The sequence below is a fragment of the Ursus americanus genome, chromosome 34 (genome assembly GCF_024610735.1).
Source record: "Ursus americanus isolate L20-20 chromosome 34, mUrsAme1.1.p, whole genome shotgun sequence".
Lineage (NCBI taxonomy): Eukaryota > Metazoa > Chordata > Mammalia > Carnivora > Ursidae > Ursus > Ursus americanus.
The window spans coordinates 23,100,118-23,126,784 of NC_142160.1; the positions used below are offsets into that span (position 1 = coordinate 23,100,118).

The window sequence follows — 26,667 nt, forward strand, 5'->3', positions numbered from 1 at the left end:
GATACCCACTATGCATAAGTACCAGTGTTATACAGCTTAAAACTCTTACCTTGTTTTTCAACAAGATTAAAAACAAAAACAAAACAAAACAAAAAAACCCACACAAAATTCAAGGATCTTTTTCCAAGTCTCCCAGGCAAAGGGAATTCTCCTTCCTAGACTGATGAGAGGTCAAACCTGGGGCTGTTAAAACTTCTATGTTCTCCAGGCCAACAGTGGTGGCTTTCAAACCTTTTGGACTATGACCCCCCACATTAATTAACACATTTTTATATCATGACTTAGACACACATACGTACATACAAATATATGTGTGTGTGTGTGTATATACACACATATACATATACACATATATTGAAACAAAGAACTGATTTTTTTTACTGCTTCGTCCAGAAAAAAATGCTGAATGCCAGCTTGTAAATGCAGAAGAAATAATAGAATTAGAAAAAAAATCACTATTTTGCAACCACCCAAATAATAACTGATACAAATATCATCAATGGATGTTAAAACCACTGGGTAAAAAGAAAAGGATATTCACACAATCTCAAAGTATCATTTCACATATTTATTAATTATAAAGGGGGAAAGATTATCTTTACAATGGGGATATCTAGGAGAAACTGCTGTACCCAAGTGATCAAAATTATATAATAGGACAAATGTCATTATGTACCTTCCCTCAGTGCAGTTCCTGGCACATATGCCACATCATGCACCAAGGATTTTACTTAAGTTATTGCTGCATAGACCAATATTTAGAATAACCCTAACATTTCCTTAAGTGTAAATTATATGACCAATAACAACAAAATTATTAATACATTTGGCAAAACAGATTTTGGACTGAATGAAATAGTGCTTTATTCTCACATAGTATCTATTCTAAGTGTATTATTTGGGATGAGAACACTTTCAAAATTATAAAAGCATACCTGGTATTTGGCTAGTTCTGCTTGTAATACTTTCACTTTAGATCTTTCTTGTTCTAATGCAGCATGAAGTGAAGTCACCTAAAACCAAACGTTCAATTTAAAAAAGACTTTGTCTCTTTAGGCAAATACTCTTAATTCTTAAAGTTCACTCACAATGATGAATTTGATTACTAGATGAACAGACATCAGAGAAGAACCACCTCCCACCCACCAAGCACACACAGAATTTCAGTTAGGCATTTTACTCAGTTTTATACTGAAGACAAATAGGAGAAGCTCACTATTCTAAGAGAAAATGCAGAGTAAAGATGGGAAGGGAAGAAAGTCAAATCCATGAACAGGGCAAGTTCTATCTGCCCTTTTTATCTCTATATTAGTCTGCATCAACTAAAATACAACCTTATCTTCCCTTAGTCTCCAGGACATACCTACCTCTCTCAGCACAGTAAACAGAATCTTCATTCATTTGCTGTTACATGATAATAATGAAGTATAATTTGTTTCACTTTATCACAGTTGATGGGCTGTATTTTTGTTTAATCGACTTCCATAATTTAGGACTATAGAAAAATAGCTTAAGAAAACCAGTCCTGTATATTTCACAGTTTTTCTTACCTGTATAGTTAGCTCATTCTTGATACTTTGTGATTCATCAACTTGCAGAAGTATTTCTGCTTTATCTTTCACTGACAAGAAAGGAAAAACAGCAGTATAATCTTTTCAATCACTCAAATACCTGAACCAAGACAGCAGTGTAGTTGGGCAAAAATTCATTGTCCTTATACCGAATGAATTATTTCTTAATTCTATATAGCTCTTATTTTTTCACTGGTAAATTCTGATCATGATTATTACTACAGCAGTTTTTCTTGGAAATTTTACATTTTCTGTAGTATTAAAATATGAATTGTATAGATAGCTTGAAAAATAAATTTTTTCCAGCTATTCTAAAGAGGACAAGGTCATAAACAATTTCTCATAGGGATAAAACAAATATCTGGACTAATCTTAGAGCAAGATTTTAAAAACAAGGTAGAATGTTTTTATTTTGTTTTGTTTTGTTGTCAGGGTGAGCAGCACCGTAAAGCCCACGAAAATGATTCTTATCTGACTGTTCATACCAATAAGCACTGTCAAGTGAAAGTAGCTCATATGATCATGACTGATTACATTACACACATGTGGTCTTTCAGAACTCTTCCTTTGTCTAGAGGTTTCCCCTCTTTGGGGAAGCAAGGGATCTATCTACATTTCGGCCCCCAGGTTTCCTAAGCTTTAAAAATCTCCACATGACTAACAACTTCTTTAACCCATGATAATGGTTACAATGCATGAAAAACTAACTCCTCAACTTTGAAAACAAACCAGGAGAGACTGAAGAGGTAAAACGGTAATAAATTTAGTGAAGGAGGAAAAGATCAAATATATGAGTACTGTTGTCACCACAGCTCTACCAATATAACACTGTAATTCAAATTTATCTTTCATAGTTTAATGCAGTCAGGTGAGACGCTGTGTCAAGAATCAAATCATAGTCTCTCAAGATTCAACTTGGTAACTTTCACATCCCCTCTCCCCAGAATTAGGCATACTCACTGAGAACTAGTGATTTTTAATAATTATGTAACATTTCAATTACAGTCAGTTTTCCAATAACATGCTTGTTTTGAAAACACAAATTTGTTTCATTGAGATAGCTGTATTATGGAACAACTTGATCATAACATAAATTTTGCACTTGCTTGAGCATAATTTCACAAATACAGAAAACAGCACCCATGCACACACCTCAAACATCTACCAGCTATCTCTGTTCACTGTTAAGAACCACACCAACTTTGCATCCTTCCATTGTTTCACAGTAACACACAACCTGACCCTCTGAAGCCTATTTCCACCAGCAAACCTAAGGCAGCCTTCCAAGTAAAGTAAAGTGCCATATCTATTATAGTATTTGTGCTTAACCACTTTAACATGTATAAAACTGTGTTACTGTTTTTATTAAGTTCCCAACTTTTTTTTAATGTGTCTCTGATGAAGTTTTTTTTTTTTGAGTGTTGCACCCTCCTAACCCCATTTTCCTATAAACCCTGTGGTTTTAATTGTGTGCTTTTGAAGAGTTTGGTGATTTTTAGGAATATGTGTTGCATTATAATAGAGCTGACTGTATTCACACTCAACATTATAAATGCTAGAGTATGTGTGCTCTAATGTACTGTATTTTTCATGTAATATTCTATATAAAATTCTTCTACTTGGATTTTAATTTAAATTCAATTAGCCAATATTTAGTACATCATTAGTTTTTGACATAGTGTTCAATGATTCATTTGTTGCATATAACACCCAGTGCACATCACATCACGTGCCCTCCTTAATGCCCATCACTGAGCTACTTGTATTTTTTTTTTAAGTAACCTCTACACCCAACACGGGGTTTGAACTCACGACCACGAGATCAAGAATCAGCCTGGCATCCCTACTTGGATTTTTTTTATAGTATACAGTATGGACACTGATGTTATTTACTGGTAGCATTTTAAATGTATTTTTGAGAGAAAGCTTTTATCTATTAACTTTTTCACTTTTCACAAATGTTTCCCTAAATAGGAATATTACTTTGTTTTTACATATTTAAAAGTCATGCATCCCTTGTCCAATGATACCCCTAATTTCTTAATTAGAAATACAGCTTGTAAACAATTATTTTTTTCATAATTTTGTTCTGTCCAAATAATGCCTTTCCCCATTATTCTTTAACTTCTATTTCATCATAATTAAGGCATATGCTAGATTATAAAAAATAGTAAAGTTATCAAACAGTAAGTCTGAATCTATTTCAACGCCATATAATCTGTTCAACTGAACATGATTCCTGAACATGAGTAAAACATACTCATATGTTTTGATAATTGCTGTTTAATATAGTTTAAATTTTGATTGGACAATTCCATTCCCAGTATCTTCAATTTGGTATCTTGTTTATTCTGATTCAAGGTAAGTTTCACAATTTTGTGAACACTATACAGTACTCACAAGAGATCTATTTGGGATATCACTGACACATATTAACAGGGAAAACTGTTTATTAAACTTAACTTTGCTTATTCAGAAGATTTTCTCTTATTCAGATGTTTTTATGTGATTTTTATGATATATAATTTCCTTTGCATAAGCTTCATATTAAAAAATTAACACACACTTCCTTTTCTGTTATGAATGAAAAATTTTCAAAGAACTTTCAAGGTAAGTATCATAATCAGGAATGCAACTGATGTTGATATACTTTACTAAGGTGATTATCTCTAATCATTTTATATTGATTTCCTTGGCTTCCTGCTGCTGAAATATTGCCGAAGTTTAGAGCAGCTGCAAAAGCATAAAGAGTTGGGGAGGGGCGCCTGGGTGGCTCAGTTGGTTAAGTGTTCAACTCTTGGTCTTGGCTCAGGTCATGATCTCAGGGTTGTGAGATCAAGCCCCACGTCGGGCCCTGCGCTCAGCACAGAATCTGCTTGTTCCTCTCCCTCTGCTCTTCTTCCTGCTCATGTGTGCACACATGCTCTCACTCTCTCTCTCGCTCTAAAATAAATAAATGAATTTAAAAAAAAAAAAAAGACTGGGGGGAAGGAGGGAAGGAAAACCTAAAATGATGATAGATATTTTCCTCTAATAATTAAAAAAAGAATCTTAAGCAAGGTCTATTCTTGTTTTCCTGCTGAATGTGGTTCAATACTTTATAAGAATTGAAATTTTAAGCTTTCTCTTACCTGAATAGTTGGAAACCTGTATTATACTAAGGTGCTGTAAGAGTGACTTGTAATAATAAAATTATCAGCAACAATTCAATCTGAATTACTCTGGGAAAATTTTTTATTTTATTGAGTTAATCATATATCTTGAAAAATTATCTTCAAATATTTTTTAAGGTTACTTTTAATTCCAAAAACACACAAATCACTTACTTTCACCTTCCTGAAGCATTTTCAATAACTGTGCATTTCTTGCCTTTACTTCTTTATACTTTGCCTAATAGTCAAAGAAAAAAGATTTAATTTTTTTAAAGTAAATGATGTAATTAGTGATTTGCTCTGAATTTACGGAGCTATGAATTCTAGGCTTGCTGAAAGACAGAAATTACTTTTGAAAGTAATAGGATGGAGGAAAAGGTATTCATTACTGTCTCCTCCTAAATTAATTTCATGGTACAATAACAGAAATTAATATTTTAAGTGATTGAAAAAGAAGAAAGAGATAAAACTGGAGAAAATTCAGGATAATACTAAATTTTCTTGAAGTTCTTTCTTTTTTTCCTTAAACAAAACCCTTATACAATTCAAAATAATTAGATGGAAACAAAGAAAGATGATTCACAGCTCTAGACTAAGACTGTCCAGTTCTATACTAGAACTTTCAGCATCTGTTCTGTATCGCCATTGTCCAATATGTGGCTACTAACTACTGAGAGTGCCTAGGCACACACACACAGTAGTTACAGAACCGTACAGCACAGTACTATGTCTGCTCATTTAAGGCTTTATTAATCTCTCATTATTTCATTAACTATATGTTGTTAAAGTAACTTTTAGTTGACATGAATTAATAATTTACTGGAATTTCTTTCAATTCTTTTTCATTTCTTTTTCCTAATGACCTAGCTTCTGCTCATAATATATAGATGACACAATTATACACTTATGAACAAGAGAAAATATGTTCCCACATCAACATCTTTATTCCAAGGAATTTTCCCCCTACACTACGCTTATTGAACATATCTTAAACAGACTTAATTATTTATACATATTTAATATATTAACACATTGGAGAAAACAATACATTTAATACATTGTGGAAAAACAAAAGATCAGAGAAAGAAAGCAGATCAGTATAAGAAACTTGTCATTTCTTCTCTTAACACGTATGCACGTAAGTACAGAAGTTACTGATTCAAAAATCTGTTTTGTAAAGCATATGTATTTTAAATCAAGGTCAATAAAGATAGCTTTTACTAAACACTCTATCCAGTAAATTGCTGATAATAAACCAGTAATGATACTCAGCAATACTGTAGACAATATCCTGAACAGAAGTAAGCATCACAGTAAATATAAAGGGAACAGAACTTCTGAGAAGCTTAGGAATGAATAAGGGAGGTAAGTCAGATGGACACATAAAAATATGAAGGGGAAAAACACACATAGTTAACTACAAGTAGATTCACTATGAATATATATCCACTATGAATATGAAACTGTTTCTAAGAAACTCTCAGGGCCTCAATCAATGTTAATATCTTGCCAAACTCTATCTCCTGCTCAAGCCTGTTGTCCAAGGTACAGATCAGTATACACAGAGACACCCCTTAAAGCAGGCTTCGGGTCTAAAGTCAGCTCATAAAGCATAAATTGCAAACAAGCAAAATTACCTATGAAAAATCTTGATGTTGCCCATAAAAATAGCATATATAGTTTTGTATATACAACCCTGAATAGCAAATTTATCTATAAAAACAAAATGTATAACATACTAATGTCATGCAATTTAAAAGAGCATAAGTGAAATATACAGGACGCTTATTAGCATTTTTAATTTCATGAAAAAGAGAGCACTTAGGTTAAATGATACATATATTGTGAATTCAGCTGCATCCTGAACATCTATGCCTACATCCATAGCCATTTCAAACTCAGCCTATACAAAATCAGATATTAGTCCCCAGTGCCCAAACCTGTTCGAAATGTGCTGTTCCTCTCACATTCCATACCTGTTCATTGTTTTACTACACTGTCTTCACTCTAGGCTTCATGCATGCATATATATGTATTTACACACACATACATACATATATACACACACATATATAATACATATATACATGTGTATATATAATACATATATAATACACATACATATGTACACATATACATATATATTATATATAATACATATACACATATATTTCATACATATTTTTATATACGTCTTATGAATTTATTTATATACATCTTATAATATATTTAGGCCAAGGTTTTAGGTAAGAATTGAAGTATATATTCATTTAGCACCAATCCGGTGGTTCTAATTGCAGTTCTTTTTTTTCTGCCCATAATTTATGAAGCTTTGGGTTTATTTATTTAATTCTATTTTTTTCATCATGATAAGTGTACTCTTTAATCCCCATCATCTATTTCCCCCATCCCACCCACCTCCCCTCTGGTAACCATCAGTTTGTTCTCTATAGTTAAGATTCTGTTTCTTGGTTTGTCTCTCCCCCCCCCTTTTTTTTGTTTCTTTGGTTTTTTGATTTGTTTTGTTTCTTAAATTCCACATATGAGTGAGATCATATGGTGTTTGTCTTTCTCTAACTGCCTTATTTCACTTAGCATTATATTCTCTAGATCCATCCATGCTGTTGCAAATGGCAAGATTTCATTCTTTTTATGGCTGAATAATATTCCATCACACACACACACACACACACACACACACACACACACACAAACACATGCATGCCACATCTTCTTTACCTTTGTTGTGCCCAACAAAAGAAAAGGAAACTATAAATCACAAAGAAAAAGCTAAGGGAGTTGGGTGAATGCAGTCCAGAAAGGTTTCAGTAGGTATGATTCCTAACGGCATGTGTAGAAGAGAAGGAAAATATAAGAACCATCAGGGCTGGAACTTGATTTACCATTTTTTTCACTATTACATTATGTGGGGCCCAGAAAACTACCTGGAACATTATAGACACTCAGTAAATAACTGTTGAGTGAACAAATATTAGTCAAAAAAGAATGACACTTGAAATGAATGAGATTTTTTGAAAAGCCTAAGAAAGCAAGTAAAAGAGTAACATGTAGGTTTGTGGTTTTAAAAACAAATGTATAAATAGCAAGTGTTGGTGAGGATGTGGAGAAATTGGAACCTTTGTGCATTGATGATGGGAATGGAAAATGGTGCAGGTGCTATGGAAAACAGTCTGGCAGTTTCTCCAGAAGTTAAACACAGAACTACTTTATGATCCAGCAATTCCACTTTTAGGTATATAACCAAAAGAACTGAAAGCAGAGACTCAGATACTTGTGCACTAATGTTCATGGCAGCATTGTTCACAATAGTGAAATGGTGGAACAATGCAAGTGTCCACAAATGGAACAGAATAAACAAAATGTAGTGTGGACTATTATTCACCCATAAAAAGAATGAAATTCTGATACGCGCAAAAACATGGATGAAACTTGAAAACATTATGCTAAGTGAAATAAGCCAGACACACAAAGACAAATATATGATTCCACTTATATGAAGAAACTAGAATAAAGCAAATTCATTGGGATTAGAGGTTACAGAGGTTGCAAGAAAAGGGAAATGGGGGTGTTATTTAATGGGTACAGAATTTGGGATGATGAAAAAGTTCTGGAAATAGATAGTGGTGATAACTACACAACACTGTGAAGATAATTAATGCCAATTAATTATACACTTAAAAATGGTTAAAATGGCAAATTTAATATTATATATATTTTCACATGATAAAAAATCATATTGTTATTCAGATTTTATATAATTGAGAGTTTAAAAACCTAAACAGCAGAAATATTATTTCTATTAATCAAATATTATACATATTAACATACAAGAAAAACAGAAAAGTGCAATTTTATAGAATTCGTTTACAGCAGTAAATAATTACAAACCTCCCATTGAGTGATCACATTTTTCAGCTTCTGGATTTCAGCATCTTTCCTTTCAAGTTCCAACTTTAGTCTTTCAATTCTTCCATCTTTCAGAACTACTTCCTGTGAGAGAAAAACACTATTTTAGAACTAAGATAGTTCTGGGGTGCCTGTCTGGCTCAGTCAGTACAGCATGTGACTCTTGATCTCAGGGTTTTGAGTTTAAGCCTCACCTTGGGTGTAAGATTACTTAAAAATAAAATGTTAAAAAAAAAAAACACCAAAAAAACCAGAATTGGTTTACAATATTCGTCTGTGAAAAGTTTAAGAGGAAAAAAAATCCTGATTTTCCTGATTTCAATTCATTTTCTAAAGCAACTTTAAACTGCTGACAATATTTCTGCTTCTACCCAAATATATAATTGTAATTATTGTGAAAGCGAATAAGATATTTATGATTAATCTCAAACTACAAACATAACAGAATAATATTAGAGCATTGAAATATTTCTATACTGGAATAAAACATATTAAAAATGCTCTGTTACAAGTTGTCATTCATCTATCTTTAAAACCCAACTGAAAACTTATGAGAAATAATAAATAGTAATAAGTTTTTATAATTATTTTCAATTGTAAAAAATAAATAACAAAAAACAAAACCCCAAAATTAAAAACTTTTCTCTATATCAGTAATTAGCAGGTAAAAAATATAACTAGAAAAACCATTTCTCCCAGTAGCTATAAAAAATATCCCTAAAAATAAAATTCAGAAATGTTTAGAATCTGTAAAGGAAACCGTAAAATATTGAAAAAGACATGGAACAAAGTGATGGGAAGACTAAATATTACTTTGTAAATTCAATAAAATTTCAATTGAAATTCCAGTCAAATTTCAGCTGGGAGAACACAGGATAGAAACAAAAAGTTAATGCAATGCAGAAGAATTTACCTACCAAATAATTATACACCACACAGCAAAAATAACTACAACAGTGTGGTCAGGGCACCTGGGTTAACAGAGCAGTGTACCAGAAAAGAAAGTCCAGGAAGAGATTTCAGATATAAGAATTTATTGTAATATAATTCTGGTATTTTAAAAAAGTGAGAAAAGGCTGAATTACAGAGTAAATGTAGGTTACAGGATAAGTGGCTAACTGGGGAAAAAAAATCAAGTTAAGTAAATCCCTGCCATCTTGCACCACAGACCCAGGCAAATTTAAGTGCAAAAAAATCATCCCAAAGTCAAATAACTCTGAAATCACTAAAAATGATACAGAACTATAAAATACATTCACATGGTCTCAATATTATGACATTATGTGCAAAGAAAACATTCTGGAAGGACATATACTAAAAATTTACTAACTCTTAGGAGATTTATTTTTGTGAGATTATGGAAATTTCGCTTTATTGTTTAAAAATTTGTTTTATCAAAATTGTTTTATATGGAGTATAGAATCATTGAATAATATAAAATACTCTTCTAATTTTGAAAAAATGGAAACACATAAGTATTAAAATAAAATCTAGATGAATATCTATCATCTTTGAGTAGGAAAGCCCTCTGAACATAATACCGAATGGAGGAAACTAAAAGGAAAAGACTGATACATTTAACTTGATGAAAAATCTCCAAAAATACTAAAACAAAATTGAAAGATAAATGAGACCCTTATGGTTTGCCTCCCTCTCTGTTTTTATCTTATTTTATTTAAACTGGAAAAAATAGTCACAACCATATGACAGGCATTACAACCAATAAACACGAGAAAGTATATAATCTCAGTGGTAAGCAAAGAAATGTTATATCAAACTGGTACATTCAAAAATTTTTTTTCTCAGTGTGGAGTAACTGAAAGCGATTTAGTTATTTAAAAATTAAATTATTTAATGTATAAGAATTATTACTTAATAACCCAAAATGCTCACCATCTTTATTTAACTAAAAAATGGTCCATATAATAGTTTCTACATTATTAGAGGAAAAAATAAGCATATATCCATAGAAAAGTAGGACCAAAACAAAGTATCAATAGTTTTCTCCATGTCAATAAAATTAAGGTCATTTTTTCCCACCGCATCTGTAAACTGAGATAATATCTACCAACTTCATAGTTAACTGTGCAAATTAAATAACCATCTTAGGGGCGCCTGGGTGGCACAGCGGTTAAGCGTCTGCCTTCGGCTCAGGGCGTGATCCCGGCGTTATGGGATCGAGCCCCACATCAGGCTCTTCTGCTATGAGCCTGCTTCTTCCTCTCCTGCTCCCCCTGCTTGTGTTCCCTCTCTCGCTGGCTGTCTCTATCTCTGTCAAATAAATAAATAAAAATCTTTAGGAAAAAAAAAAAAAAAAAATAAATAAATAAATAAATAACCATCTTAAGTACTTAATATAGTATCTGGCAAATATATAGTAAAGCCATCAAATATTAATTTTTGCCATTATCATTTCTCCACTTATCAGTAGTTTCCAAAACTTCTTTAATAAAGATGACTTTTTGGGATGCCTGGGTGGCTCAATCGGCTAAGTGTTTACCTTTACCTCAGGTCATGATCCCAGGGTCCTGGGATCAAGTCCCACATCGTACTCCTTGCTCAGCAGGGAGCCTGCTTCTCCCTCTGCCTCCTGCTCCCCCCTACTTGTACTCTCTCTCTGACAAATAAATAAATAAAATCTTAAAAAAAAAAAAAAAAAGGATGACTTTTTTGAGGCACCTGGGTGGCTTAGTTGGTTAAGCATCTGACTGTTGGTTTCGGCTCAGGTCATGACCTCAGGGTCCTGGGACTGAGCCCCAGGTCAGGCTCTGCGTGCAGCGGGGAGTCTGCTGGAGATTCTCTCTTTCCCTCTCCCTCTGACCCTTCCCACCACTCACATACATGCTCTCTTTCTAAAATAAATAAACAAATCTTTTTAAAAAAAACCAAGATCACTTTTTAAAAACAAAAAATCATACTGTTTTCATGTGCATTCATTTTTATAAAGCCCTATATTTCAATTAATACTTTAAAAAATATCTTTAAAGTAGAAAATATTATACACTAAAATGAGGATACAAGGATGTACAAGATAAAGTCCATGTCCACAAAGGATTTTTAATCTGTTAAGAAGGATAATAAAAATGTGCTGTGTGAAATGTGCCATAAGAAAAAATGCTGTGGGGTAAAAAAAGAAGGAAAGATCACATCCAGGTTTTTTGTGTTTGGTGTTTGGGGTGGGGCAATGAAAGCAAGCTTCAGAGAGAAGATGACAAGTGACATGAACCTTGAGCAAAGCCAGGGAGGATCGAGCATTCTGTGATAGGTGTGCTTTGCTCTAGCTAGGAGAAAATCTGGGAAAGAATATGGCTGAAGTTAATTCGGTTGAAACTACACCATAGAACAACGCTTTTATACTTATTTGACAGTGATCTGCATTAAGGAATGTCTTAGATCATGACCCAGAATACACCCATGTCAGTGTATGTGTATGTACTTGTGTGTGTGTGCTGTATATGTGCACATATACACATAGAAACAAATTTTGTAAAATATGAATAGATAGATGTCATAGACTCTTCAAATTTTTCTCTTTTTTCCTATTATCTATTTTTCTACTACCTATCTATAAACCTACTAAATTGATTTTTGGACTGGTTATATGAGGTGGCACTCTCAGTTTGAAAAGCACAGCCTGACGACTTTACGTATCGGGTCAAGGACACTGTACTTGATTCAACAGACACTGAAGTTTAAGCACTTGGTGTGGCATGGTGGATGTCATGCTTTTTAGAAGTCATTTGGTAGCAGTGTATAAGAGAAATTACTCCTAGCATTAGAAGGCAGAAAGCAGAAAGAGTTGTTAAAAATTACTGAAATAATACCAGTAAGAGATAATGAGGACCAAAATTAGAAAAGTGCTTGTGAAAAGGGAAGACAAGATAGATTTAAGAAATATTTCAACAATTAAAAACTCCCAAACCTTGAAAAACAGAAAAGTGAAAAATACTTCTCTATCTCTTTCCTCTCTCCATTTTTCTCCTTCCTCAAAGAAAGAAAGCTCTTCTTTTTGCCATGGTTAAATCATCTTTTACTGTACATTAATATACCCAGGAATTTTTAAAGGTGAAAATAAATCATCCCTAAAGTGAAGTATTTTTCTAAATGGTTTCAATCTTTTTCTTTTCCCCGTTACAATGATAGACTGAGAAAATCTAAATTTTTTTAATTACGAAAAATTTTGCATTTGCCATGGAAATATATAATGACACACGTAAGGTAAAAAGAAAATAACCCAAAACGTAGGTTAAGAATTTGAACATTATCAAAATTTTGGCATCCCCCATGTGCCTCTTCCCAATCATACCTCTTTCCCTTCCCACCTGAGGATATCCCCTATTATGAATTTTGTACTGTTGTTCTCTTCGTTATTAGTCTTTTACTGTATGTATGTATATATATATATATGTATATATATATATATATATATCACCAAATAATACATTTAAATTTACTATTTCTTGAGATATATATAAATGGTATCAAACTATTATTTGGTGACTCGCTTTTTCATTAAACACTATGTTTTTGATATTCATCCACGGTGCTACATATAACTGTAGTCATTCACTTCTCCTATCAATTTTGTTATTACGAACAACTGAGTTTTGAACATTCTTCTTGAACATGTCTCCAGGTTTAATCTAGGGTAGAATTTCTATAACATACAGTCTGCCCATCATCTTCAACTTGAAAAGTTAATACTGGTTGCTAGGGTCTGGGGGAAAAGGGAACAAGGGAGAGGCTGGTAAAATGGTCCAAACTTCCAGCTATAAGATGAATAAGGTTGGAGAATCTAATGTATAACATGATGACTATAACTGATAGTCCTGCATTGCATAATTGATGTTTTAAGAGGCTAGAACTTAAATGTTCTTAAAAAAAAAAAAAAGATAAATATGTGAGATGTAAATGTGTTAATTAACTAGGTGGGAGGAAACACTTCATAATGTTTAGGTATATCAAATCATCATGACATGCATTTTATTTATTTTTATGAGGTGCATTTTAAATATCTTACAATTTTATATCTCAATTATATCTCAATAAAGCTGAAAAAAATACTGTTGCATCTTTACCACAAAAAATAAATAAAAAGTTAATACCAAACTTTTCCAAAATGGTTATACCAATTTACACTATACCACTAACAGTATGCTGTTGTTCTATACCCTTAATAATACTGAGCACTGTCTCATTCCTAACACTAGTCTTCAACTTCATTCAGATTTTCCCCAGGCACTGCAGTGAAATTATCGTCACATAAAACTTTGTTCTCTGCTCAAGAACCTTCAAAAATTCTTTACTGTCTACTGACTAAACCATAAACCAGGCCTTTAAATCCTCCACAACCTTTTCCAAGCTACCTTACCAAACTTATACTATACTTCTCAAAGGTCCTTCTGTCTTAATTAGGCTGGTTTATACTTCACTGTCTCCATACTCATGGCATTCTAGTTTCTTCTCCCTCACCTGTGCATATTCAAATTCTACTGTTTTCTACATTCCAATTCAAAAGCCAGTTTCTCCTAAGAAAGCCATCTTCGATCTTCGTTCCTGTGAATTACTATAGCACTTTACCAATATATCCTTTTTGGGACACATCATTTTCTACCTTGTACAAAAATAATTGTGTATTGAGTACTATGTACAACATACTCTGATAAAAACTTTAAATCTTAACTGCTTAGGTAATTTCATCCCAATGTAGCAGAGCTGATAAGCTACAGAAGCTGTATTTTGTGTTATTACGTTTAGTTGATTTCAAAGACTATTGTTCTATACTACACTTTCGCTTTGGTTTTATTAGATCATTAATATTACTTAATCATTTAACTGAACTTTTATATGCCCAAATTTGTTCTACAAAGGGTTTGAAAAACCTAGTTGCTGAAATACATGAATATAATTCTTTCTATCCAAAAATGATCTGAGATGGCTTAAAAAAAATAAGAAGATATGGACCACAAAGGGGAGAATTATAGTCAATGAAAAAAGAGAAAGCATATATAACCATAAATGTTAACATGGTTGCATGGACTATACATAAAATTTGACAGTCAAGGCAAGACTTGAAAACATTAAATTTAATTCAATGTTAGAAAGAAAAGAAGCTCACAAGTACTTCTTGTACAGGCAAGGACTTCCTGCTACTAAGTTGAAAATAGATTTTCATGTGGAATTATGTTAGTGTTATTTATACACCCATCTTACATTAGAATAATGTCCTATATAACACAACATAGTAGGTGTTTAATTTGTTGAGTGACTGAATTTACCAATCTTAATGAAACAAAGAAATAATGTCCACAGAAGAATAAAAGGATGGGAAAAGGGCTTTTAGATTCTGGAAAAGCCACAGACAAATTTGTCAAATTGTACAAATTGCTGAATCATTATATTGTACCCCTGAAACTAATGTAACACTGTATGTTTATTATAGCTCAATTAAAAAAGAAGAAAGAGAGATGAACCAAAGGACTGTTATGTAGAAATGAAGATCTGGCAAAAGTTACAAAGCACTGATTTTCAGAACAGAACATTACAACTGTCTTAAAATATATATATATTTTCCAGCAACACCTGGCAGCGAAGGAATTAAATAAGAATAGAGAAAGTAGGGGCGCCTGGGTGGCACAGCGGTTAAGCGTCTGCCTTCGGCTCAGGGCGTGATCCCGGCGTTATGGGATCGAGCCCCACATCAGGCTCCTCCGCTATGAGCCTGCTTCTTCCTCTCCCACTCCCCCTGCTTGTGTTCCCTCTCTCGCTGGCTGTCTCTATCTCTGTCAAATAAATAAATAAAATCTTAAAAAAAAAAAAAAGAATAGAGAAAGTAGGCAATACTGTGCCAGTGCTGTGCACCTACAAGGGAAGAAGAGAATATCAAGGAGGTAAAGGGAAAGCATTCATGGGAACACTACTGAAATTACTTACTACAATTTCAGGCTGAGAACAGTTATTGATGGATTGGAGGTCAATATAAGGTAAAGAACAGGCGCAAGTTTAAGAATAAGTTAGACCAAAAAAACAAAAACAAAAACGAGGAATAAATAAAACAGAAGACCAGCAGTTGTGGTAAGAAAAATAAATGCAGACTTACAGGTCTCTATATGAGATCTTTTCTTTCTTGTTTTTTGAGTAATATATTTAAAATGTGAATACCATTCTTAGCTTGTGGCCAATAGTTTGCAACCCCTGGTCTACGGGTTAAAATTCCAACTTCTTAATTCCCCATAAAAAGACCTTCATAATCTAAACCTAAGCTATTTCCCTGGCCTCGTTACCCCAGCCTCACACACTCTGTGTATCTCAGTGCAGAACCTTCTCTTTTCTCAATATTCTGTCTAAGGCTTGTGCAGCTCTGGGCCTCTGTTTTTGCACTTCCCATAGGACCCCTCCATTTCTCTGCTTACAGTTTATTCATCATTCAACGTCCATACCAAATGTCAATTCTTCAGACACCTTTCACAATTCACCCAAGGAGGGAGCTAGTACCTTCTCTATTCAAAACTTCATGTGTATTGTTCATCTCTCTCTCAAGCCTTCATCATACTGAGTGATACTCTATAGGTCTGCCTCCTCTTATCCCCACTGCTCTGAGTCTCTAAGTGAACGAAAGTGAACGACAGTCCCACCCATCTCCGTGTTCCCACTCCCCTACACTGGTGCCTGACAGCACCTAGCACACAGCACACACTCAATAAATATTCAATGAATGGACTGCCTTACACTTGTTAATATAAGTATCTATGCGTGATAATGACTAAGATAATATCCTAAAACTGTAGCATCATATCATCATAATTGGATTCCACTGTTTTAAGTTTTTCTAAAAAAGGAAAATTGCGTTTTAATTTCACTGTGATTTTAAGAGAATTTTCTATTTTACATGCCTGGTTGTGTTCATGAGCTGCGCAATTATCTGTTCCATTATATTCTGTAAGCTGTTCTCTTCTTTTTTCTCTAATAAGAATTTTATGAACATCATCTTCCAGTCTATTGAAGAATCCTCCATCATGTGATAAAGTCTGAGAACTCAATTCCTGTCAAAAATGAATTACGATTTACTATCATTCAACACAAAAGTGTATACATTTAATAAACCTAGTCAGCCACCGGAAGGCTAGAGAATGAAAGAAAAATGGTAACTAAGAGACAATCAACCATCTGATTCTTCTCTATCTCCAGAAGATAAACAGTAGAGACACATTCTTAGATGTCCTTTTCTTCATTTTTTTTTTTTTTTGAGTTGGGTACTGCTTGATTTAAAAAAAAAGTTTTATCCATATACCATATAATTCACCCTTTTAATGTGCACATTTTAATGGTTTTTTAATATATCCAAAGTTGTACAACCATAACTACAATCAATTTAATAAGTTTCATCACCCCCCCAAAAAACCCTGAACTTTAAGCAGTCATTCTCCATTTCTTCCTAATACCTGCCCCCTCAGTTTCCCCGCCACAACACTAATCTACATTCTATCTGTATAGATCTGTCTTTTCTGGACATCTGATATAAATCAAACCATATAATACGTGGTCTTTGTGACTGGCTTCTTTCACTTAGTACAATGCTTTCAAAGTTCACCTATATTATAGCTTGCAGCAGTACTTCATTTCTGATTACCAAATAATATCTCACTGATGGATATGTGATATTTTATTTCTCCATTCATTGGTTGATGGACATTTGGGTGGCTTCTACTTTTGGGTTATTATAATTAATGCTACTATAAACATTCAAGAACAAGTTTTTGTGTGGCTATGTTTTCAATTCTCTTGCATACATATCTATAAGCAGAACTGCTAGAACATATGGAATTGCCAGATAGTCTTCCAAAGTGGCTGCACCATTTTACAATCCCATCAGTAGGATATGAGGGTTCTAATTTCCTCACATTCTCACCAACAGTTGCCATTATCTGTCTTTATTGATCATAGCCACCCAAGTGAGTGTGAAGTGGTATCTCTGTGGCTTTCAGCTGCATTTCCCTGATGGCTAATGGTGCTGAGCATCTTTTCATGTGCTTATTGGACATTTGTATATCTTTTTGGAAAAGTGGCTACTGAGATCCTTTGCCCATTTTTAACTGGATTGTTTTTTACTTTTGAGTTGTAAGAGTTCTTTATATATCCTAGATAAAAGTCTCTTATCAAATATATGATTTGGAAACATTTGCTCCCATTCTGTGGGTTGTCCTTTCATGGTTTTTTTATTTTTATTTTTTAAGATTTTATCTATTTATTTGAGGGAAAGAGAGAGAGCACACAAGCATGAGGGGGAAGGGCTGGGGCAAGGGTCAAACAGACTCCCCGCTGAGCAGGAAGCCTGATGTGGGGCTTGATCCCAGGACTCTGGGATCACAACCTGAGCCAACGGCAGACGCTTAACCGACTGAGCCACCCAGGCGCCCCATCCTTTCACATTCTTGGTAGTGTCCTTTGTATTACGAAATTTCTGAATTTTGACAATGTCCAATTTATTCAAGAAACCACTACCTAACTCAAAGCTGTGAAGATTTACTCCTATAATTTCTTCTAAGAACTTTACCACTTTAGCTCTTACATTTAGGTCTATAATCCATTTTGAGTAATTCTTTTGTGTATGGAGTGAACAAAGGATCCAAACTCATTCTTCTGCATGTGGATATCCAGCATTATTTGTTGAGAAGATTATTCCTTCCCCCACCAAATTGTCTTGGCATTCTTGTACCAAGTCAACTGACCATAAATTTAAGAGTTTCTTTCTGGATTCAATTCTGTTCTGTCAACCTATATGTCTATCCCATGCCATACCACAATGCCTTGATTATTGTGGCTCTGTATTGCTCCATCTTGTACATTACATTTAAAAAATATTTTTTACATAAATTCTACGTACCCATGATAAAGAGACAAGATTTTATCACAATCTACTCCATTACATTAAATTAGAAATTTTACATGTTCTCCATATTAAAGCAGCATTTCTTCTTCAACTTCTTGTTATAAAGACAGAGACTGAAGAGGTGCCTGGGTGGTTCAGTCAGTTAAGCGTCTGACGCTTGGTTTCAAGCTCAGGTCATGATCTCAGGGTCATGAGATTGAGCCCTGTGTCAGGCTCCATGCTCAGCACAGAGCTGGCTTGAGATTCTCCCTCCCTTCCTCTCTCCCACCCGCTCCCCCCATTCACTCTCTCAAATAATAAATCTTTTTTAAAAAAATAGACTGAAGAAAATATCCTCTCACTCTCATTAGTTTCACATATGTCCAACATTCTTAAGCTATAACACTCACTTTACCCAATTTAATTGTATTTGTAAGCAAATGACCCAAAAGTTCAAATTCCTTTCCCTATATATTATCTTAGAAAGTGTTTGAAAGAAACAAAAATGTGTGGGGCATCTGGGTGGCACAGAGGTTAAGCGTCTGCCTTCGGCTCAGGGCGTGATCCCGGCGTTGTGGGATTGAGCCCCACATCAGGCTCTTCCGCCATGAGCCTGCTTCTTCCTCTCGCACTCCCCCTGCTTGTGTTCCCTCTCTCGCTGGCTGTCTGTATCTCTGTCAAATAAATAAATAGAATCTTAAAAAAAAAAAAAGAAACAAAAATGTGTATCACTGCTTAATAAACAAATGACATTAAAAATATTTGTGCAGCATACTGTATTTTGCAAAGCACTCATGTAAAGCATCGCTTTGACTCTCATTAACATCATAAGACATTGATAGAGCAAGAATTATTTTGCCACAAAGTAATCAAGGCCTCACTAAAGTTAAATAACTTGCCCATGAGTTATTCTATTGCTAAGTGTTATACATATAACTCTAAGTCAACTGCTTCATAAAATATGTCTAGTATATTCTGGTAAGAATTCACTTTAAATAATAAATACAACAATGCTTAAAAACAGTACTAAGCTTCAAAGAAATAACATGATGGCAAATAACTGGCTTCTGGATTTCACTTCTCTAAAGAGTGTAGTTTCAGCCAGTGTGTTCTATTTTTCAATGGCTACTACTATTACCAGCATGCCTATCCCAAGGGTACTCTGCCCTTGAGTATTTTTCAGTGAGGCAGAAGATTTCTTTATAGAGTAAGAACAAAATTTTTCAAAAGACAGTTTGATAAGAAATTAGGGAGAAAAGAAGCAAAAATAAATCACCCACAACTCCCCCTACCACATGCCCTCCCAAAAAAAGACAAAAAAGTGGAAAATGTAAGAACACATATTCTTTAATAATTTGAGTCAATTCAATTTCAATATAACTCAAATACTGAACACACCTATTATGTGACAAGCATATAATGAGAAAGAAAGTATGGTGTTTGTGTAAGTATAGCCTTATAGATCATTGGAACATAATTGAGAGTTTAGACATATGCTTTCTCATTTATGGTCAGTTCATTTTTTTTCAAAGATTTTATTTATTTATTTGAGAAAGAGAGCTCATGAGTGGGGGAGAGGGGCAGAGGGAGAGGGAGAAGTAGGCTCCCCACTGAGTGGAGAACCCAAAACGGGGCTTGATCCCAGGACCGCAGGATCATGACTTGAGCTGAAGGCTGACGCTTAACTGACTGAGTCACCCAGGCGCCCCTGGTCAGTTTACTTTTTACAAAGGAATAAGGTACTTCAATACGGAAACAAGAGTGTTTTCAACAAGTAGTGCTGGGACAACTGGATTCACACATTCCAAAAAGTGAATTTGGCCTCTTTTTTCACACCATACACAAAAGTTAACTCAAAAATGAATCAAAGAGAGGATCCTGAGAAGACAGAGAAAGAAGCACCAGGAATCTGTCTCCTCATCTAGACTATAATTGCACCGGCAGAATCTACCTGATGTAACTGTTTTAGAACTCTGCAATCTGCTGAAGGCTTTTAACTTCCTGGGCAAGACGTGGTTGGTAAACTGAGGTTAACTTTAATTAATTTTGGCTTTTATCACAGTCGCAGCTACTCATCCCCCAACCGCAGCCATGTGGCAGGGAGCTTTGTGAACATTTGTGGAGCAGCTTGCAGAGTTTATGGGAACTAGGGTGGGCAAAAAGGACCCTGTCCTCCAAATAATGGGAATCTGCTCTGGTTACTGATTGCACTCTGATCACAGAAGTGCAGACAAAGAGACAAAGATGCAGGCAACTATTATAGTGTACCTCCTCAAATTGTTGCAAGCCCCTCTCCCTCCAGCTGCAGTGACCGCCACTGGATTTAAAGCGCTAGTGCCCTTTTTTCCTTTCTTCATTTTTTACTTTTTCACTTTGGGGGGCCAGACATTAAAAACCAGGACATTCAAAAACAAATGCCTATAAGGGGAAAATTAGAAACTGATTGTTCATGCCCAAGGAAAAAGGCTCAGAAAAGACCTAAGAAATTAAGTTTACACCTCATGTTCATACTTGGAACAGAGATAGCCTACAACAATAAAAAAACCCAAAAATAATAAAAAACACCACTTCCCAAGGAAGCAGACTTTGATCTCCAGAGTTACAACATTATTAGATTCAAATGTCTAGCATTTGACAAAAAATCACAATGTATTCAAAGAAATAGGGAAGTATGGCCCATTGAGAGGCAAAAAATAAATCAGGAGAAACTGTCTCTGAAAAAGCCTTATAGCAGTTATGTGAGAAAAAGACTTTAAAACAACTGTCATAAAGATGCTCAAAGAACTAAAGGAAGTTGTGGATAAAATCAAGAAAACAATGTGTGAACAAAATGGAAATATAAAGAGACAGAAAACCTAAAAAGATATAAAAAAAAAAAATCCTGGAGCTGAAAAGTACAATAACTAAGATGACACATTAAAGGCGGAGTTGAGCAAGCAGAAGAAAGAGTCAGTGAACTTAAAGATAGGACAACGGAGATTATGTAGGCAGAAGAACAGAAAGAAAAATAAATGAAGGAAAGCAAACAGAGCCCAAGGGACCTACAGGATACCATCAAGCCGACCAATATGCATAGTGTGGGGGTCTCAGAAGGAGACAAAAGAGCATAGAGAATATTTTAAGAAATAGTGGCTGAACTTTTTTACACCATGCACAAAAATAAATTCAAAATGGACAAAAGACCTAAATATACACAGAAAACCTTCAAAATCTTAGAGGAGAACACAGGCAGCAACCTCTTTGACCTCAGCCACAGCAACTTCTTACTAGACACATAACCAGAGGCAAGGGAAGCAAAAGCAAAAATGAAATATTGGGACTTAATTAAGATAGAAAGCTTCCGCATAATGAAGGAAACAATCAACAAAACTAAAAGGCAACCGACAGAATGGGAGAAGATATTTGCAAATGACATATCTGATAAAGGGCTAGTACCCAGAATCTATAAAGAAGTCATCAAACTCAACACTCAAAAAATAAATAATCCAGTTAAGAAAATGGGCAGAAAACATGAACAGACATGTTGCCAAAGAAGACATACAAATGGCTGACAGACACATGAAAAAATGCTCAGCATCACTCATCATCAGGGAAATACAAATCAAAACCATGGTGAGATACCACCTCACACCTGTCAGAACGGCTAAAATTAACAACTCAGGAAACAACAGATGTTGGCAAAGATGTAGAGAAAGAGGAACAGTCTTACACTATTGGTGGGACTGCAAACTGGTAGAGCCACTGTGGAAAACAGTATGAAGGTTCCTCAAAAAGTCAAAAATAGAACTACCCTGCAACCTAGCAATTGTTCTACAAGGTATTTATCTAAAGGATACAAAAATGCTGATTCAAAGGGGCTCACACACCCTAATGTTCATAGCAGCACTACCAACAATTGCCAAGTTACAGAACGAGTCAAAATGTCCATCAACTGATGAATCAATAAAGATGATGTGGGGTGTGTGTGTGTGTGTGTGTGTGTGTGTATAATGGGATATTACTCAGCCACAAAAAGAATGAAATCTTGCCATTTGCAACAACATGACGGAACTAGAGTATATTATGCCAAGCAAAATAAGTCAGTCAGAGAAAGACAAATACCACATGATTGCACTTGTATATGGAATTTAAGAAGCAAAACAGATGAACACAGAAGGGAATGAAAAATAAAATAAGATAAAAACAGAGGGTCACCTGGGTGGCTCAGTTGGTTAAGCATCCGACTCTTTGTTTTGGCTCAGGTCATAATCTCGGGGTCATGGGATCAAGCCCCACATTGGGCTCTGCACTCAATGTGGAGTCCACTTGAGATTTTCTCTCTCCCTCTCCCTCTGCCCCTCCCCCTGCTCACACTCTCTGTCAAAATAAATAAATAAAATCTTCAAAAAAAGATAAAGACAGAGAGGGATGCAAACCATAAAAGACTTTTAACTGAGGCACCTGGGTGGCTCAGCTGGGTTAAGTGTCTGCCTTTGGCTCAGGTCATGATCTCGGGGTCCCAGGACTGAGCCCCATGTCAGGCTCCCTGCTCAGTGGGGAGCCTGCTTCTCCCTCTGCCCCTCACCCTACCCATGTTCTTTCTCTCTCAAATAAATAAATAAAATCTTAGGGGAAAAAAAGACTCTTAACTATAGAGAACAAACTGAGGATTGCTGGAGGTGAGGTGGGTGGGGAATGGGCTAAATGGGCAATGGGCATTAAAGAGGGCACTTGTAATGAGCACTGAGTGTTATATGTAAGTGGTGAATAACTAAATTTTGCTCCTGAAACCAATACTACACTATATGTTAACTAACTTGAATTTAAATAAAAATAATAAAATGAAATATAAAAAAACCCTAAAAAATAATAGCTGAAAACTTTCCAAATTTGATAAAACACATGAGTATAAACATCAAAGAAGCTCAAAGAAGCTTCCATGTTAAGATGAACTCAGAGAAAGCCAACCAAGACCCATTATAAACAAGCCTTCAAGGGGTGTCTGGGTGGCTTAGTCGGTTGAGTGTCAGACTCTTGGTTTCAGTTCAGGTCATGATCTCATGGACTGTGGGATTGAGCCCTGCATTGGGCTCTGTGCTCAGTGGGGAGTCTGCTTGAGATTCTCTCCCTCTGCCCCTTCCCAGCTCTCTCTCTCCCTCTCTCTCTAATAACTAAGCAACTCTTAAAAAAAAAAAAAAAGCTTTCAAAAGACAAAGACAAAGAAAAAACCCTAAAAGCAGTGAGAAGAAGTGAATTACCGCATACGAGGGATATTTACTATGACCATTAGCAGATTTCTCTTCAGAAACTTTGGAGCCCAGAAGACATGGGCCAATATAGTCAAATGCTAAAAGAAAAAACTTTCAACCAATTATCTGATATATGGCAAAACTGTCATTCAAAAATGAAGGAGGGGTGCCTGGGTGGCTTGGTCGGTTAAACGTCTGACTTCAGCTCAGATCATGATCTCGGGGCCCTAGGATGAAGCCCTGCATTGGGCTCCACACTAAGCAGGGAGTCTCCTTGAGATTCTCTTCTCTCCTCTCCCTCTGCCCCTGCCCCTGCTCATGCTCTTTCTTTCTATCAAATAAATAAATATAATCTTTAAAAAAAATGAAGGAGAAATTGAGACATTCCCAGATAAACAAAAACTGAGGTTGTTTGTGAACACTAGACCTGCTCTGCAAGAAATGTCCAAGGGAGTTCTGGCAAGGTGAAAAGAAAGGACATTAGACAGTAACTCAAAGCCATTTGGAGAAATATACCTCTACATAAAGGTAAATATACAGGCAATTATAAAAGCTGGTATTACTGTAACAATGATATTTAATCGTATTTTTGGTTTTCTACATGATTTAAAAGATTAATACATTTAAAGAAAAAAAAAACAATGTAAAAGGTAGTATGACTGTAACTTTGGCTTGTAATTCCAAATCTTGTTTTCTACATAATTTAGGAGACTAATGCACTTAAAATAATCATTAATGTTTTGGGGCACACAATGTATAAAGATGTAATTTTGTAACATCAACAACTGAAAGGGCTAGGGATGGCAGTGTAAAGGACCAGAGGTTTTGTATGTTAATGAAGTTATGCTGCTATAAATTCAAATTAGAGTGTTATAACTTCAGGATATTAAATGTAATCCCCATGGTAATCACAAAGAAAACAGCCAAAGAATATACACACAAGGAAACAAGAAAGGAATTTAAACATTTCACTACAAAAAAATTACACACAAAAAAGACAGTAATGCAGGAAATGAGGGATGACAAAGCTATAGGGCATATAAAAAACAAACGGCACACTGATAGAAGACTCTCATTATCCATAATTACTTTAAATGTAAATGGATTAAACTCCCTAATCAAAAGACAGAGATTGGCAGAATGAATAAAAACACATATCCAACTATATGGTCTCTATAAGAGACTCACTTAGGATCCAAAGACACAAATAGGTTGAAAGTGAGGAGATGGAAAAAGATATTCTGTGCAAATATTAACCAAAAGAGAGCAGGAGTGACTATACTAATATTAGACAAAACAGTCTTTAAAATAAAAAAAGATTACAAGGGACAAAGACAGACATTATATATTAATAAAGGGTTAATACAGCAAGAAAATATAACAGTTATAAACATTTACATATGCAGTGACACGCCATAAAGATATATTAAGAAAAACTGACAGAATTGGAGAAATAGGCAGTTCTATAGTAACAACTGGAGACTTCAATACCCCACTCACAATAATGAAGAGAATAACCAGACAGAAGATAAGGAAATAAAGAACTCAATACAATAAACCAACTAAATCTATCAAATATATACATAACACTAACAATATACCCATTCTTTTCAAGGGCACATGGGATATTTTCCAGGACAGCCCACATACAGGGCCACAAATGAAGTCTCGATAGATTTTAAAAGATACTGTATAAAGTATCTTCTCTGAGCACAGTAGGATAGAGTTAGAAATCGATAACATAAAGTGGAAAATTTACAAAATTGCAGAAATTCAGCAACACAGTTTTAAACAACCAATGGATCAAGAAAGAAATCACAAGGGAAATTAAAAAAATACTTAGGGACAAATGAAAACCAAAACACACCATACCAAAACTTACAGAATGCAGCAAAAACAGTGTTAAGGGAGAAATTAATACCTATAAAAGGCTTACCTTAAAAAACAAGTAAGATCTCAAGTCAACAACTCAACTTTACAACTTAAGGAACTGGAAAAACAACAAAACTAAATCCAAAGCTAGCAGAAGGAAGAAAATGATAAAGATTAGAACAGGTACATAAAACAGAGAATAGAAAAATAGAGAAAATCAATGAAATCAAAAGTGGGATCTTCAAAAAGATCAACAAAATTGACAAATCTTTAGCGAGATGGACGAAGAAAAGACTCGAATTACCAAAATCATGAATGAAAATGCAGACATTACTACTGGTTCTACAGAAATAGGATTATAAGAGAGTACTATGAACAACTGCATGCCAAATACATTGGATAACCTAGATGAAATGGACAAATACCTAGAAACAAAAACCTACCAAGACTAAGTCATGAAAATAGAGAATCTGAATAGACCTGTAACTACTAAAGAGATTTAATCAGTAATCAAAACCCTCCCCACAAAGAAAAGCCCCGGACTTGACTGTTTCACTGGTGAATTCTACCAAACATTTAAAGAAGACGTACTATCAATGCTTCTCAAACTCTTCCCAAAAAATGAAGAGGAGAAAACATTTCTTAACTCATTTTTTAAGGCAGCATAACCCTGATACCCAAGCTAGACAATGACACTACATGAAAACTATAGACAAATGTCTCATATGTATATCAATGCAAAAATCCTCAACGACATACTAGCAAACAGAATTCAACAACTAATTGAAAAAATTACACACCATGACCAAGTCAATTCACAGAACGAAAAAAAATTTTTTTGCAAATCATACATCCGATAAGGGATTAATATTCAGGATATATAGAGAACACCTAAAACTCAATAACAGTAACAACAAAGGGACACCTGGGTGGCTCAGTTGGTTAAGCATCTGCCTTCGGTTCAGGTTGTGATCTCAGGGTCCTGGGCTCGAGCCCCATATTGGGCTCCCTGTTCAGCGGGGAGTCTGTTTCTCCCTATCCTTCTGCCC

At 34.7% G+C, this 26,667-nt stretch overlaps 1 protein-coding gene across 5 annotated transcripts in view; it reads right to left on the reverse strand.

Moving 5' to 3' along the window:
- GKAP1 (G kinase anchoring protein 1) overlaps positions 1 to 26,667 on the reverse strand; it is an 82,665-nt gene that overhangs the window by 1,782 nt on the left and 54,216 nt on the right. For 4 of the 5 annotated variants that reach the window (XM_045780839.2, XM_045780837.2, XM_045780834.2 and 1 more), the window contains 5 exons: positions 16,543 to 16,692; positions 8,633 to 8,734; positions 4,898 to 4,961; positions 1,551 to 1,621; positions 936 to 1,013 (listed from right to left, as the gene is read on the reverse strand). In XM_045780839.2, coding sequence (XP_045636795.1) covers positions 936 to 1,013; positions 1,551 to 1,621; positions 4,898 to 4,961; positions 8,633 to 8,734; positions 16,543 to 16,692 — 465 coding nt within the window. The remainder of the gene's footprint in view (positions 1 to 935; positions 1,014 to 1,550; positions 1,622 to 4,897; positions 4,962 to 8,632; positions 8,735 to 16,542; positions 16,693 to 26,667) is intronic. The other variant, XM_045780840.2, reaches the window with a different exon arrangement.